This window comes from Falco peregrinus, chromosome 11 (assembly GCF_023634155.1).
Source record: "Falco peregrinus isolate bFalPer1 chromosome 11, bFalPer1.pri, whole genome shotgun sequence".
In the NCBI taxonomy this organism is placed as follows: domain Eukaryota; kingdom Metazoa; phylum Chordata; class Aves; order Falconiformes; family Falconidae; genus Falco; species Falco peregrinus.
Genome location: NC_073731.1, coordinates 11,044,540 through 11,059,428, shown reverse-complemented (window position 1 = coordinate 11,059,428; position 14,889 = coordinate 11,044,540). Strand labels below are relative to the sequence as shown.

General features: G+C 42.9%; 2 protein-coding genes across 8 annotated transcripts in view; both read left to right on the top strand.

Annotated features, from left to right (window-relative positions):
* HEATR5B (HEAT repeat containing 5B) overlaps positions 1-5,464 on the top strand; it is a 59,253-nt gene extending 53,789 nt beyond the window's left edge. For all 4 annotated transcript variants that reach the window (XM_055816495.1, XM_055816496.1, XM_055816497.1 and 1 more), the window contains 2 exons: positions 884-1,097; positions 2,705-5,464. In XM_055816495.1, the coding sequence (XP_055672470.1) occupies positions 884-1,097; positions 2,705-3,009 (519 nt within the window). In that variant the 3' untranslated portion in view covers positions 3,010-5,464. The remainder of the gene's footprint in view (positions 1-883; positions 1,098-2,704) is intronic.
* A 1,267-nt stretch (positions 5,465-6,731) lies between these two features.
* STRN (striatin) overlaps positions 6,732-14,889 on the top strand; it is a 73,373-nt gene continuing 65,215 nt past the window's right edge. For 2 of the 4 annotated variants that reach the window (XM_055816036.1, XM_055816035.1), the window contains exon 1: positions 6,734-7,163. In XM_055816036.1, the coding sequence (XP_055672011.1) occupies positions 6,858-7,163 (306 nt within the window). In that variant the 5' untranslated portion in view covers positions 6,734-6,857. Of the gene's footprint in view, positions 7,164-14,889 lie in introns of all 4 variants that reach the window. The other 2 variants (XM_055816034.1, XM_055816033.1) reach the window with 2 other exon arrangements.

Here is a 14,889-nt window from a genome sequence, read left to right as displayed (position 1 = left end):
GTTCAGCACGCGCTCAGTAACTCATCCTGTTCGGACTTGAGTGCAATTTGAAAGCATGTGCAGTGTTTTATCCTCATATTTCTTGTGGGACTTTACTGTTTCAAAGGTTCTGGATTATTTGTGTGGGATTTTGGAGGAAGATCTTTGTACACCCATATAAAATGAATTTGTAACTTTATCTAAAGAAGATAATCAGTGAGTCATTTTCCCAAATATTGACTTTAATAATGCCTGCTTTCTGGAGAAGAGAGGGAGGAGGGGAAAAAGAAAATGGGAGACAAGAAAAGGGTTCCTGTGATCCAGCTCACAGTATGGGCACATTACTCCTATGCCACCACCAGCACAAGAAGGAGCATGAGAAGGAAGAATGGACAGGCCTGCCACTTTTGGCTACGGCCTTGGCTCATGTTTAAGCAATAAGATTACTTCAAATTGAGTCATTTTTATGGGCTATTTTACCCTTCTGAGATTGGAATAGCTTCCGAAAAAAAAATTTCATGATTTTGCAGATACATCTACTATTAGTGCTGGTAGTTCTGAGACTGAAAGATGTAGTCCTCTGTGGACCTGTGTGACTAATGACATCAACTATACCTTTATTTTCTCTGAGTTCATATTGTTACTGCTATGTAGTACCTGCATGTTCTTTCTAACTGGCCTTCCTTTTACTGAAAACTGGATTAATATTATTTTAGCAGATGGGCTGTGTTGCTGCTTTCCTCTTAGTCAGTATGTTTCCTTCCCCTTTAGCCATATTTTTTTTTTCTTTTTTTCTTTTTCCCTTGGTATTACGTGTATCTCACATACATAGATAAGAGTTTATTAGGATTCCCTGAGTTAACAAATAACTTTCAGGACGATCTATTTACCTTGATTTGATTAGGTTCAAGCCAAGTGTTACCAGCTTCTGCTTTCTGTGTTCCAACACACCAATCGTGCCCTGTCAACTCCATATATTCATTCATTGGCCCCTATCATGGTTGAGAAGTTGAAAGCTGTGGAAAGGAGCCGCCCGAACAACAACCTGGAGCTGTTGGCAGTCCAGGAAGGAATTAAAGTCCTTGAAACGTTGGTTGCCCTTGGTGAGGAGCAGAATAGTAAGTATTTAGTTTTTCTAGAGAAATATGTAATGCTAAAACGGAATATTGAACATTAGAACTCCTGCATAAGGAACTTGATGGCACAGTCACAAATAGAACATGCCTGTGCAACGTGCTTTTGTAATTCTAGTACTAGAACTTTTATATAGGTGGATTCATATAGCACATACAGTATGATATGCGGTAGCTTTTTCGTTGCTGGTGATTGCAGGAAAAAACTTTCTAGCCACGAACTGTTGTAGTGAGTGATGTTTTCTTCTGTTTGGAAATGAGTAGTTCACACCGTTTAAATTTACTTTTTCCCATTGTTAACTTTTATTTATTTTAGCAGACTCATCACTTTTATCAGGTTGTTTCTACTGGCTCAACAAAGTTTATCTAAAAATCCAAAGAAATTGAATTATACTGGTCAGAATATCTTGATTGTAGGTGGAACCTCCTGTTTGCTTCAGTAGGTAGAATACAGTGCTCATACTTTATCTTTAAAATCAGTTATTCTTTAACTGAAACAATGCATTTTCTGAAGGCTTAGCCTGCAGACACTTGGCTTTAAACGCTGATAAAATTCCTTGTAAAAATACTACAGTTTTTGTGGGGGATTTTTGTCTCTCATCGTCATTGTCCTCTGGCCCTGTCCTCTTCCCCCTGCCCCCCACCCCCACCATACCCCCTGTTGGTATTTCTCTTCATTGATGATAAAACACTCTTGAGCCCCATTCTGCTTCTGGCACAGTTGTTTGAAACACATGTAAAATGGGAGAGTAACTGAAGTGAATGAGGAAACAAAACAGCTGATTTTTGCTTATGCTGACTGGAGGCAATGACCTCATGAGTATGAATTTAGTCAAAACCTTTAGGGGAAAATCAGTAATAGTCCAATAATGTAAAAAATCTTAGATAAATGAGTTACCATTAGTGTTTAAGTTCTTTGAGCTTAACATTTGCAATTCACGTATTATGCATTTTGAAGGCATACTTGTATCCTTGCTAGATTAAAAAAAATTAGCCCTGTGGCTTAAGATCAGCTGCTTTTTTGTTTCGAAGATAAACCCTTTTCATCCCAGTGCCATTTTGGGCTGTGGCCTCATCAGGTCATGCTAGCCCAAGTAGAGCTGCAGTGCTTGGTTTTTGGATTGGAGCCTTCCAGAATGGAGAATGATTGTCCTTGACTTTTTCGTCAACACTTTGTACCGATAGCGGTTCTGTTACGATGGCGGTTCTGTTATGCACACTGGGGAAGCTGATGCTCAGATTGAATTGAATAATGCTTCTGTCTGCCTGAAAAGTGCTTTGAAATCCTTTCATATGGTAGGCACTCTGCATCTTACGATCTCTTTATCAATGATCTGCAATCAGATGGTGTAAAAGCATCTTTAAAGAAGTGTCAGGAGGAAATTTGAAACACAATCCCGATATGAAAGATTTGAGTGACCAAAGGAGAGGAAACTATTTACATTTCAGTTGGTTTTTATTTGATCACTTTTTAATTACAATTCTGAAAAAAAAAATTACTCTTTATCAGTCTAGTAACGGATAAAATTAATTTTCTTTTGTTTTCTTCTCTGATACGGTTATTACCTTTTTTTTTTCCCTTTTGCTTTTAGGAGTCCAGCTGCTTGCCCTTCTTGTTCCCACTTTGATCTCCTATTTACTGAATGAAAATGCCTTTGCTTCTGCATCTACAGCATCTAAGGATCTTCATGAATTTGCACTTCAGAATCTAATGCACATTGGTCCACTTTACCCACATGCTTTCAAGACAGTAATGGGAGCTGCTCCTGAATTAAAAACACGGCTAGAAACTGCAGTCCGAGCAAGTCAGGCCAGCAAAGCAAAAGCAGCTGCTAGGCAACCACCACCCACAGTACATTCCACCCCAACAATTAAACTGAAAACCAGCTTTTTTTGAATTACTTCTATTATTTTTGGACCATTAAGTAGTCAGAAGCATTACATTGTCCCCGATGTGTTACTGCATATATGTCTGTAATTTTGTGTAATTTGTATGTGAAAGGCTGTCTAATGGAGCTTTGTGTAATTACTTGAAATCCATGCATTACAAGGGAAGTGATGTTACTATTATTTGTATAGATTTTTAGGAAATTGAATGTGATCATATTTATGAATTTATGTTATAAATTATCCACCAAAAAACCCTATTCTCTCTTTGACTAAATAATTTTATTTATTTTTAAGAGCTACCCCAAACCTTTGAGTGGTTTTTGAAATCTGGTGATTGTTATCCTGCCATTGTGCCAACACACCAACACAGTGGCTACGGAGGGAAGAGGGGAAGCTGTTACGGAGTACTTACCATGTACCATGGAGAATTTCAAGTGTAGAAGTATGCACTTTTTCCTTTTAAAAACAAAGTAGGGAAGGGGATTGTCAGAGTTTGTAGATCATTTCAGCTTGCATGAAAAAAAAACAAAGAACTGAAAATTTTCAGCCTTTCTCAAGGTGAACGATCAAGCATGCTGTCTTAATGAGTTGTCCTTATTTATGTTGTGTATATTTCTTTCAGATCCGTTTTCATGCTTGAAAATTAATAAAGGATGCAAAGAATCTAATCCCCTATCTCTTCTAAGATAAATTTTAAAGAATGCATTGGAAATTGAGTTTATAGAGAACTGCCTGCTATCTGCATTTTTGTAGGTGTAGAGTTTGGCCCTTGTGAAATGCTGTGTGTTAGCAGCCTTCCTATTCTGCCAGACGCTGGTTGAATATGATGATTCAGTGCTCTGCTCTTTGTCCAGATTCCTAGGTATTTAATCTTCCTGCAAGATTTTAGTCTCAGTGGATAGATCTTACCTGTAGTCCTTGATAAATTTGGCTGAGCCAAATTACGGAGTGCTTTGCACAGGTACTAAGGGAGCAGCACACAAGCGAGAGCCAGGCTCCTCCAGTTTTCCTTTCCGTTACCAGGTTTTTCTTTTTTGAAAAGCACGTGGCTCACGTCACATCGGAGTGAGTCCGCTGATTTTGGAGCTTAGAGCTCACGCGCTGCGCTAACCTTGCAGCACAGGGCCAGTGACTCCTGGTAGCTGGGTGCCGCCAGACTTCACCCTTCCTATTGGCACGAGCGCAGAACCACGTATTTTCTTGTGTATGCAAGACTGACTGACATGAACTTTTTGACACTGCTGTTGGAATTTATGGGCTTCTCTTGGGATCTTTCTATACATTTTGCTTTATAGAAAGAAGCCATGTAACTAGAAGCCTCAGGTAGGCCTGTTGAGTTTTCTCTCATGTTTTTCTGGATACTTTATAAAACCAGCGTATTTCAACTATAATTTCAATTATAAAACCAACTTATTCAACTCAAATATAACAAAGGGATAGTACATAGAATTGAATATGGTTAATAGTTGGTTGAAATATTTGTAGATTGTTATTTTTGTCTAGTCACTTGACTCTAGTCTCTCTTTTCCTGTAAGACCCTTTGAGTACCTATGCAAAATGGAGGACAAGACATTGCTCTTTCGCCCTATTGCATCTGGTGTGTGCAAAATATTTAACATAAAATCTGAGAAGCTTTTATTTCACAGTGAATATTTCAGTACTAAAGTGAGGACAGAACAAGTGGTGTGTACTCTAATCTTTCAGCTTTTTTTGTTTTCATAAAGATGTTAACTTCCAAGTCCTGTTCCATTGGCCTACAGGAGTAAAGATACATGTGGAAGGAAAAATAACATGCCGTACGTGAAAAGGAAAGTAATTTCACTACTTTTTTTGTCATTGTATGTGTAGCAGGAATTAAATTGATTAAAATATTTCCACTTTCTAGTGTTTCCAGCATTACAAAGCTATACGTTTGAAAGAAAGCGTTAAGGAAACATTTTCAGTACAAAACTGAACACAAAAATTTTGCAAGTAAAACTAAGAAAATAACTTTATACCCTGTTGTAGATTCCCCCCCCAGGTAGTCTAGTGACTTCGATGGAAACTTTGAACAACTTGTGGGAATTTTTTTGTCTATAATCAGGTTTTATTTACCTTAATTTTTATCTCAGTTCTTTTTATGTTTTGATTAGACTGTAGTTTACAAGATGTCTGAAAACTCGGAAAAGTGGGGGCAGGGGTGTGTGTGTGTGTAGCAATCAAGCATAACTAAGTCGCTGGTAGAAAAAGAAGTGGAATGGAAAATAGTACTAGGTAGATGTAGAGGGATAGAGAAGGGAGAGGTTTTTCTTTGTATGCTGCGTGTATACAACATGCACAACTTCATTTGTATACATCCTTCCCCAGTTTAGTCCTCATTTGCCTCTGTGCTTGTTTCTGATACTAAAGGTATAACCATGTGGTTTTACATAGTATTTTGGCATTGAATTTAATTTGATTAAAAAAACTGAAATAACTTGAAATGCCCATAGTCCTTATTGTTCTTTGTCACCCTCCTTTTCATCTTGTTAGTGGCCTTTTTAATGTGCTTTTTTTATGAAGCTTGTTTGCTCCATTTCCCCTCCACGTCTTTCCTCTCTCGCTGCCATTTCCTTCCTTTCTGGGTGAGCCCTGCTCTACCCGCGTTCCCTGCCCAGGTCCCCCAGAGCACGGCCCCTCATCTCTGTTTTCCCTCCTGTTCCTCCCCGCTCTCTGGCACTTTCCATAACCTTCCTTAGCTGTCTTTCCCTCTTTAAAAGCGGGAAGAGGTTGCCCACCAGCGAGGGCAGGGTGAGGAGCGCCGAGCACGGTTCCAGAGCAGCCAAGGGACTGGGAAGCGCCACGTGAGCCAGCAGCACCCACGGCTCCCGGGGCATGGTGAGGGGTGCGGGGCCCACGCTGGGCACCCACAGCACCCTGCCCCATCGCTGACACCCTGCTGACACCCAGCCTGTCCTAAAGCCTCTCAGTGGTGCTGGCTGTGTGTCTGCAGCAAGCCTCTGGTGTCAGTGTGTGGGTAGCGTGGAAAGCAAGCCTGGCTTTGCCTTTCTGTGCCTGTGGGAGAGGTAGGGGAGGGCAGTGCTGCTGGCAGCTTGCACCCGCCAGCCAGGGCCTGGCCCTCCTACCTCCAAGTGTCTTGTTTTCCCAATTTCCTCACAGAAAAGGCTGCATGGTAATTCCTAAAAATGTTGGTTTGGTCTCCTTTTCAGCATTTCTAATGATTTTTTCAAGAAAACCCTCTAGCCTTGGGATGGATTTAAGAGTTTCCGGTGCTTCGACCCCGGGTGCAGCTCAGCACAGGCCCGATACAGAAAAGCGCAGGGTAGAAGGGCTGGGCTTGACCCGGGTTTGGGGCGCTGCTGCGAGACCCCTGCCCCGTTCCTGTCCCCAGGGCGGGCTGCCGGCGGGCCGGGGCCCCTCACATCCTGCGCTGAGGGGGCGATGGCGGTTCACCTGCGCTGCCGCGGCTCCGCGGGCGCAGCCGGGGCCACTCCCTGCCGCCTCCCGGCCGGCCGGCCCCGGGGTGCGTTGCCAGCAGCCCCTGCCGCGGCCCGCCCCGGGAACGGGCTGGCTTGCTGCAGCGCCGCACCTGGAGGTGAGGGCAGCGCGGCGGAGGAACGGGACGGGGGGACGCCCTCCCGCCGCGGCGGCCCCAGGCAACTACGCTTCCCAGAATGCCGCGGGAGGGGCCGGGCGAACCGCGCTCTGGCGCTGTCCCGGCCGGGCCGCCGTAGCAGCCGGCGGGGGCGGCTGTCAGGCGGTGACGGCGGGCGGGACGCGCCCAGGTTGTTGCTGCTGCCGGGACGCGGCTGGGTGCGGGCGGCGGCTCGCGGAGGGGGCGGCGGCGGCGGGGAGCGCGGCGGACCCGGCCCGGCCATGGACGAGCAAGCGGGTCCCGGCGTTTTCTTCAGCAACAACAACAACAACAACGCTCTGCTTCTGCCGCCGCCGGCGGGCGGGCCGGGGCTGGAGCCGGGCGAGGCGGCGGCGGCAGCGGCCGCTGCGGCGGCGGCGGGAGGCGCCGGCGGCGGCGGGGGGGTCTCGGCCTCCGGAGCCGCCGCACCGGTGTCGGCGGCCCGGGCTCAGTACAGCGTGCCGGGCATCCTGCATTTCCTGCAGCACGAGTGGGGCCGCTTCGAGGCGGAGCGCGCCGAGTGGGAGGCGGAGCGGGCGGAGCTGCAGGTAACACCCGCGACCTCCTTCACCCCCCTCCCCGCTCTGGCGGCCGCTCCCCTCCGGCTGCGCTGCGCTGGGGGACGCCGGCCCTGCGGCTGTATCCGCTGCCCTGGCTTCCCCTAGTCCCTTCCCCGTGAGGGAGCGGCCGGCCGGCCCCGCCGCGGGCCATTTCCCGGCCCCTCAGAGGGCGGCCGCCCCCCGCCGCGGCCGGGCGGAGGGGCGTGACATGGCGGCCGGCCCTGGGGGAGCCCTGCCCGCCGCGCCGCTCTGGCTGCCTCTGCGGGGCGTTCCGGGTGCCCCTGCAGGGCCGGCCGCGTAAACTTGTCCCCACTTTCACAACCCGCTGCTAAAAACCGCCTCCGGCGAGCTGCGCGGCCGGCGGCGCCCCCCGGCCCTCGGGCTGGCTCGCAGCCCCCTGCGGGACCGGGGCAGCTCCTCTGGGACCCCGGGGCGCGTTATGCTGGGAGAGCGGTGCGGTTGATAGAGCTCTTTGATGCGTTAGAGGGCTGATGGGGATCTTGTGGTTGAAGAACTTGTGAACCGCAGGCCTAGGGCCATGGCTGCCAGGTACTTCAGCAGTGGGCACGTTACGTTAACTCTAGTGTAACGCAACCTTCGTTCCTCTTTGGCTTTGTTTACGAGAAAATCTCTGTTGTAAGCCTTAACGCTGTCCACGTTATCGGCAGCCTGCTGTTTGGTTGTTAAGTTGGCCATGTTTGTGACTGAAAAGTGCCTGCTTGGTTTCCTTTTTAGGTCTCCTTTGTCTCTTGCTTCCTGGCCATCTCTTTTCTTTCTCTTTCCTTGAAAGTACCGTCTTTGTCAAGAGAGTCTTGTGCATGTTTAGCAATACGAACCACTCCTCTGGGTTTTGGTTGGTTGTTTTTTTTTTTTTTTTTTAATTACTAGGGAAGTCACCTTTTAAATTATACTTCCTATGGTAACATCAAACAACCGCTCTAAGGAGAGTGGCAGATGTGGCGTTGGTTGAGGGCTCCCTTGTAGAAATTTAAAGGAAGTGGTCATGAGGACAAGAGAGCAATTTTTATTTTAACTTCAATGATGCAGTGAAAAATTCATTAGTAACTGAATCGTGTTTCTATTCACTACATCCAGTAAGTACTATGTAGAAGGTAACTAGCTTAGCTGTATATAAGAACATCACATGTCGTATATCAGGTGGATATTTTGACATTTTTTCATAGCTGATACAGGTCTCAAAAATTGCTTTGGAGAAGAAGATCTGTTTCACAGGGTTTAAGAAATTCTGCCAGTGCTTTAATAGTAATAACACTTCGCATATTTGCAATGTCCTTCAACAGAGGCTAACATGCCATCCCTTCTTCCCCCTCCTCCCCCAAGTATCCCTCAAAAGCTTGTTAAGTGTAATGGATGAGACAGGAGGAAAGAAGTAAGAGTATTACAACTATTTGCCAAAGTCATGTGTCATCAGTGGCAGAACTGGGAATATAACCCGATTACAGTTTGTTTGCTTGAATGCCTTTGGCTCTTGCCAAAATATCTCAATAAAGTTATAATTAGCTGTGGCTGGCATTGCCATGAGCTGTAACAGCATTTATCTGCTGCAGAGTCATGTTCAGAAAGGTGCAAAATTCTTGGCTGTTTCTATAGACATCAGGCGTTACATCTGCTGTGACCATTTGCAGTTGAGTGGTCTTTGATCCCTGTGAGAGGTTTGTGTTAGGCATTCAGCAACTACAGGATGGGTTTTAGAAATTGAACATGTACAGCTGAAGGATGAGCAGTATTAATTAAAAACTGGTTCTGTGCTCCTTCTGAAGACTTTTGTTGGCCTATATATTTGGAAATGTTTAACAGAATAATGGAAGCTTGAGGTCGGGCAGTTTCTCTCTTGAGATAAAGATGCAGTGCTTCTGATTGTACTTTTTACTAGTCTTCTATCCAGTGGAAATTTCAGTGTTATCTGCTCTTCTGGGAGGCTCTGTGGCGGAGGACCGATTTTATATGGTCATCTTAGTATCCTATAAATGTTTTCTGCAATTCATCTTGTTTTCAGAGGTAGATTTACTTCTTTTTTAATCTCCAGTTTCTTACATGCCATGATACTTAAAAATTTGAGACACTTTGTGCCACAGTATTACTGTGCTTGTCTTTGGCTCTGTAATTGTGGTTAGTTAAGCTATACCTTCTTTCCAAAAAAACCCTTGTCAGTCAGTCCCACTGTGATTTCCCATATTCCTTTTCTTCCCCTCTGGGCTTCTTTTTATTTTCTCTTTTTCTTTTCCTTGTAATTAATTGTGTGGAACTAAATGTGATACTTGGGTAGAGTACCTTTCTGTTGCATTATGTGATGCTTACTTGGGTGACACACCCCCAAGTTTATAACGTGTGTGAGTTAGCAGGCCTGGCAGCTTACTCTTTGTTCTTAGTTACTGGTCTACTACTTCTTTCCAAGGTTTTTCTTCCTATCAGGTGCTTGTGTTTGGTTTTCCGTGGCAAGTATTCATGTTTACTCTGATTTTCTAATTACTTTTTCTTGAGCCTTTGAAATTATTGTTGCCTCTATTATATAATGTTCCTTATTCAGGGTGAAAGAGGACTTAAATGTTTGTATCTATGCAAGTATCATGAATACGCTGTGTATTTCAGGTGAGAATGAAAACAGATTCATACGGGTTTCCCTAGATGCTTATATGCTAATTACATATTTCACTTTTGATGCTTGCTCTCTGTTTATGCTACTTTGAAATCTGCAGATTGAAAAATTATCCTAATAAACTTTCGTGATGCCCTGTGAAGTAATTCATCAGAATAAATAGTAACATTATAAACCCTCACTTTAGTATTCACAAACTGTGCTTTATAGCATTATCATTTATTTTCATATCTTTTCAGAAATGAGTAATTTTCCTTTTCTTAGGTTGGTCTAGCAGCTGCTTGGAAGAGTTGACAAGAAAGGGTTTCCTATTCTGCAAGCATTTTAATCTTCGGGTTTCTTTCATTCTGCATTTTTCTGGACTGTGTTTCCGAGGCATTTCAGAGTTGTCATTATGTATTGGGCAAGCCCATCCCAAAATAGCCAAGGGTTTGTCAAATACATATGCAGGGCACTGAAATTCGTATTTTTGCTTGAGGCAAGCAGGGTTTGAACTGCCTCCTATGTTGGTGTCTTGCCTTAACTGTACATCTTCTGATTGGTTGGGGGTGAATTCTCTGTTGTGGAAGTTATTTCCCTTTTAACTAGCCATCTGCCATCCCTGGGAGAGAGCAATGGAGACTCTGCCCCCATGGCTGGGGCCTCTGCAGAGTCGAGGGCTGCTGGTGCAGGTCGTTGTCCCAGCAAGCGACAGAGCTGTTGAGTTCTGCTGCTTCTCAGCTGTATGAGCTTGGAAGGCGCTTGTGTGTGTATGGCTTTTGTTTTGACTCGAAATTTTGTCTTTGCAAGCAATGCATATGTTGCTGTGGAAGGTTTTGCTTCTGACAAACATTTTTTTTCTGGCAAAAATGCTGATTTGCAGACTTTGGCATTTCTCTGCATTTCACAAATGTTCTAATTTGCAACAAACTACTATGCTCTATGTAACTGTGTTTATAGACACCCTGTATGCTGCTAAGGAGTGTTCTAGCTCTTGTCTTCTTTGCTGCTAAGGTTTTCATTTCTTCTGATGACTGTTTCTTTAGAGTAGTAGACTGCTTTGGAATAGTGGGAATTGATAGGGTTACATTAAAATGATATTTCCTGGGTAAACTTTCCTTTGAAGTGGTTTGCAAGGAAATTACGGAGAATGGGTGGATATAAAGTGCTTGTCATTCCACAATTTTGTTAAAAATACTCCTTGTAAGATGGTGCCAAAAGAAAAAAACACTCCCCAAATGATAGGGTAAGAGTCAACTAAATGAGATAGAATGTAGTTAAATGATAACAAACTGTAATAGAAGGAATGTGATGGAAGTAACAGATAAGCACTTGAGGCTGGTTATGGAAGTGAGAGTTAGTAATGCTAGCTCTCCCGGGGAGGGGGGTCACGCACAGGTGGGGATCTGCCCCTTTGCTGCTACTTTTCCGAGGCAAGAGGCAGGCGGTGAAACTGGGCGTGCTACGTGGTAAGATAGTGCCCTTGGAGATAGACAAGTTGAAGTAATGAGGAGAAGGGGCAAATAAGACAGATGGCTGTGGCTATTTATAGTCTGGTTTAGGACATTTGTTACTTGATTCAGAAATAGTTGATATTTACAGTTTGTTGGCTTTTAGATAACGGTCCTCTTACTGGATTAAGTTTCTAGTTAAAAATCATTCTGATAGCTGGATAATCTGAGAAGGCTGTTCAGAGAAAAAGTAATGAACAGTGAGTTAATGAAATCACTTATTTAGTTAATGGAAAACTAAAGATTTGGGTTGGCCAATAAAATGGAAGATAAAATACAATTTGAAGAAGATTTTGGTAAGATTTTCAAGTATGCTATGGATTGAATCTTTGATATGTTCTGTGAATTGGCAGAAGTGCTGTAGAAATCTTCAATAAATATTTTTTCCCATAAGGCAAATATTACAAAGAAAGCAGTGATTAATGTTAAATTCCCCACTACCCCAGAAAGGCAATATTTTCAACTTCATTGTTTTAAATGCTTCAGATGAATCAAAAGGCGGAAGAAAATAAGCCATGTTCACAATAATGAGGCGTGTTTAGTTGGGAAAAGTGATGCTAAATGGGTCTTGGCGACTACCAGATATCTTTTCTTTTGCTATGTTTTTTTTAGCAAACTTTCTAGTTGCCAAATTCATGCGAAGCAGAGAAGAGAAGCTTCTGTACTCTTCTTTCCTGTTTGCTTATGTGCATGTTTGCCAGCTAATCCCAATACACCTATTGATAAACTGTCATGGCTTGTTTTATTTAAGCTGGGAGGACTAGTAGGAGTAAATGCTGAGTGATGAAAGAGCTGCACTGTAGAAATTTCTAGCTTTTGTAGAGAAATAAAATGTAAATATGAAGTGATGAGACTGGTTCTTCGGGGTTTTTTTTTGTTTTGTTTGGGGGGTTGTCTTGTTTTTTTGTGTTTTTTTTTTGTTTTGTTTTGTTTTTTCTTATTAAATTGCATAAATGATCCAAGAATTTCCCAGCATTTGATTTTCCCATTTTCTCAAATCTGCTAAACGTGTAATTTAGTTTGAGTGTAATGAAAACATATTTCTTAAATGGGCCTGACTCTTTTTAGGAAAGCGCTGTTGTAAATATTGAGGAAGCATGAACAGACAAGAGTTTTGCAACATTACATTGTCTCCAAGGGGTCTTTAAAGCTTACTTTTCACAGAAAGTTGTGTTTTAAGAAAGAAGATGATTTTCTGATTTTCATGAGTTGCTATAGAATCATTGAATTAAGTAAAAATGGAGTAAGATGTTACTTTCTAGGTGGAAAACTTTGGGTTTTTTGATGTCAGGTTAGCGTATGGTGAAACATCCTATTGTGTCTTTCCTACTGCATGTTTATAATTTAAATTAGTATCTCTCTGTCCCACTCAAATTGTAACTGTCCTTTTCTGTTGAAGGTCTTTGCTCCTAACAGTTTCATTGCATCTGGAGTAAATAACTTTGCACTGTGTGAACAACAGATTGCAAATATAACTCAACCTTTATCGATGTTTCAGTAGACACTGAAACTTCATTTACTGGTTCTAGAACAGGCTGTGTAATATTCCCCAAGGAAGATTACATGCATCTCCATAGACCTTTCGTTCATCTTAATTTAATACTGAAAGAAGTAAGGCTGTACAAATGTGAAGCCTGAACTAGAATTAATATCCATAGACAGTTTTCTGAGACAACAGGTATTGATCATATATTTGGCTTTACAAGGCTGCCAGCCTTGTCAAGTCCTGCTTTCCAAGTTCCTTAGCTAGAAAGTGGCAAGAACTGACTTAGAAATAGATGGATCGTTATGTTTTGTTTTAATATGCTGAGAAATACTTAGATACTGGAAACGGATCTTCTGAATCACTTGAGAGTGCTCAGGGTCCAACCTTTGCCGACAATACACTAGAAGTGAAAACACTGAAATGTGAAAACAAAAGTTCACTTTATCATGCTGGCCTGTTCTGTATGGGCCTGTGGATGGATTCATGTAGAAGATAGTATTTTCCTATTTGAAAAGAGTTTGCTATATGCTAACTAACATTGAATATTTTGAAAATAATCCAGCAACAAAGAAGTTAAAGATTGCAGTGTGGAAAGACTGCATTTTTTCTGCTCTTAGCCAGGAATATGTTTCCCTTTAGGGCAGTCACATAGGGCAGGATTGCAAAAGCATCGGAACAAAAATGGCATGCGCGATATTCATATCCAAGTTTGTAAACAGGAGGTGAGAACAAAACCAAGTTATTTTTGTATCTGTTTCACTTGATGCTTTAGTTCAGGGTCGTTGTGCATGCTTGAATACAAAGAGTACCTGCTCCTGATTGTAGGAGAGAGAAACGGGAGTGTACCGATTGCTTTTGCAAATGCTTGTGTGGTCAAGTCTGGTTTATGCCTTTTTGTTACCAAAGCCAAATCTAAAAATCTCCAGATTTGTTCTCCCTTGTCTTGCTATACCCCAAGTGATTCATTCAGCCTGTGAACTTCCGTTGTCTCAGTGTAAATGTGGGCCATAAGTCTATTTATCAGTCCTGGTGCTGACTGCTGTTGCTGCATTTCTGCCTTTCTTGTACAGCAAGGGGAAAGGAATTATATTTGAGCATTTGCAATTTGGAGTCCAGCTCATAACATGCGATTATTTTGTGGGATGTCATTGCAATGTTGCCTATAGAATTCTATCACGTTTAAAACTTGCTCTCTTTTTGTCCTTACATCAGTCTACACGGAACATGCTCCTGGGACTCAAAAGCAAAAAACAAAAAAAAGTTAACGCTCAGGACTTAAGTGGTTTTTTTAACTACAAAAATGGCTGGAGGATTAGAGAAAATTTTTATCTATGAAGAATGATTAAATAAGTTGAATATATGTTGCTTGGCTAACTCAGCAAGTATTTTGATGTTTGCACTTAGAACAATGATAGGCAGCACTGAAGAGTGGATAAAAGAAAGACTGGCTATCTGAATGGAGATCTGCCCAGTAGAATACTTCAAACTGCAGAAAGAAAAGTCAATCCTGTTGGTTAAGATGCTTCAATTAGTAATCAAGGTATTGCCAGGAATACATTGCTAAATAATTTTTTATTCTGGGTGATCTGTTAGGACTTTTGAATTCACTGATAAGAAATTGTTTTTCAAACAATCTTTCCAAAGAGATGAGGATGTAAGTAAATGGCTTTTTCAACCATCTTTTTTTACCGTAAGCTAGATCTTTCATCTCTTGTGGGTGGCTGGCTTTTTTCAGGGCTCAGCTCTGATGCCAGCACATCTCTAAGAAGTCCAGCAAAAATAATTCGCCAGTAGCAGATTGTGCTGTGTGTTAATGCCACGAGGCGCTATCGGTCCAGCATGAGGTTCAGGTGATAAATAGGCTGAAGCACTTCTGTGTGGGGTGAAGCTAAATACGCCTCAGTGCCTGCCACTCCTTGCAGCCTGTGACCCCTCTTCAGGTTTGTGTTATCTCAAATGGCTACAGGCGCTTATAAAAGCTTCCTAGCCTCTCTTGGCGTGGACTGCTGGTAGGTGTGTGTTGCGATGTTAAGTATGGTGCCTGAGAAGGTGTTTGCCAGTTGTACTAGATCACGGATATTTCCCTTCCCCCGTCCCCCTGTACCTGTTTTTTATCTCCTC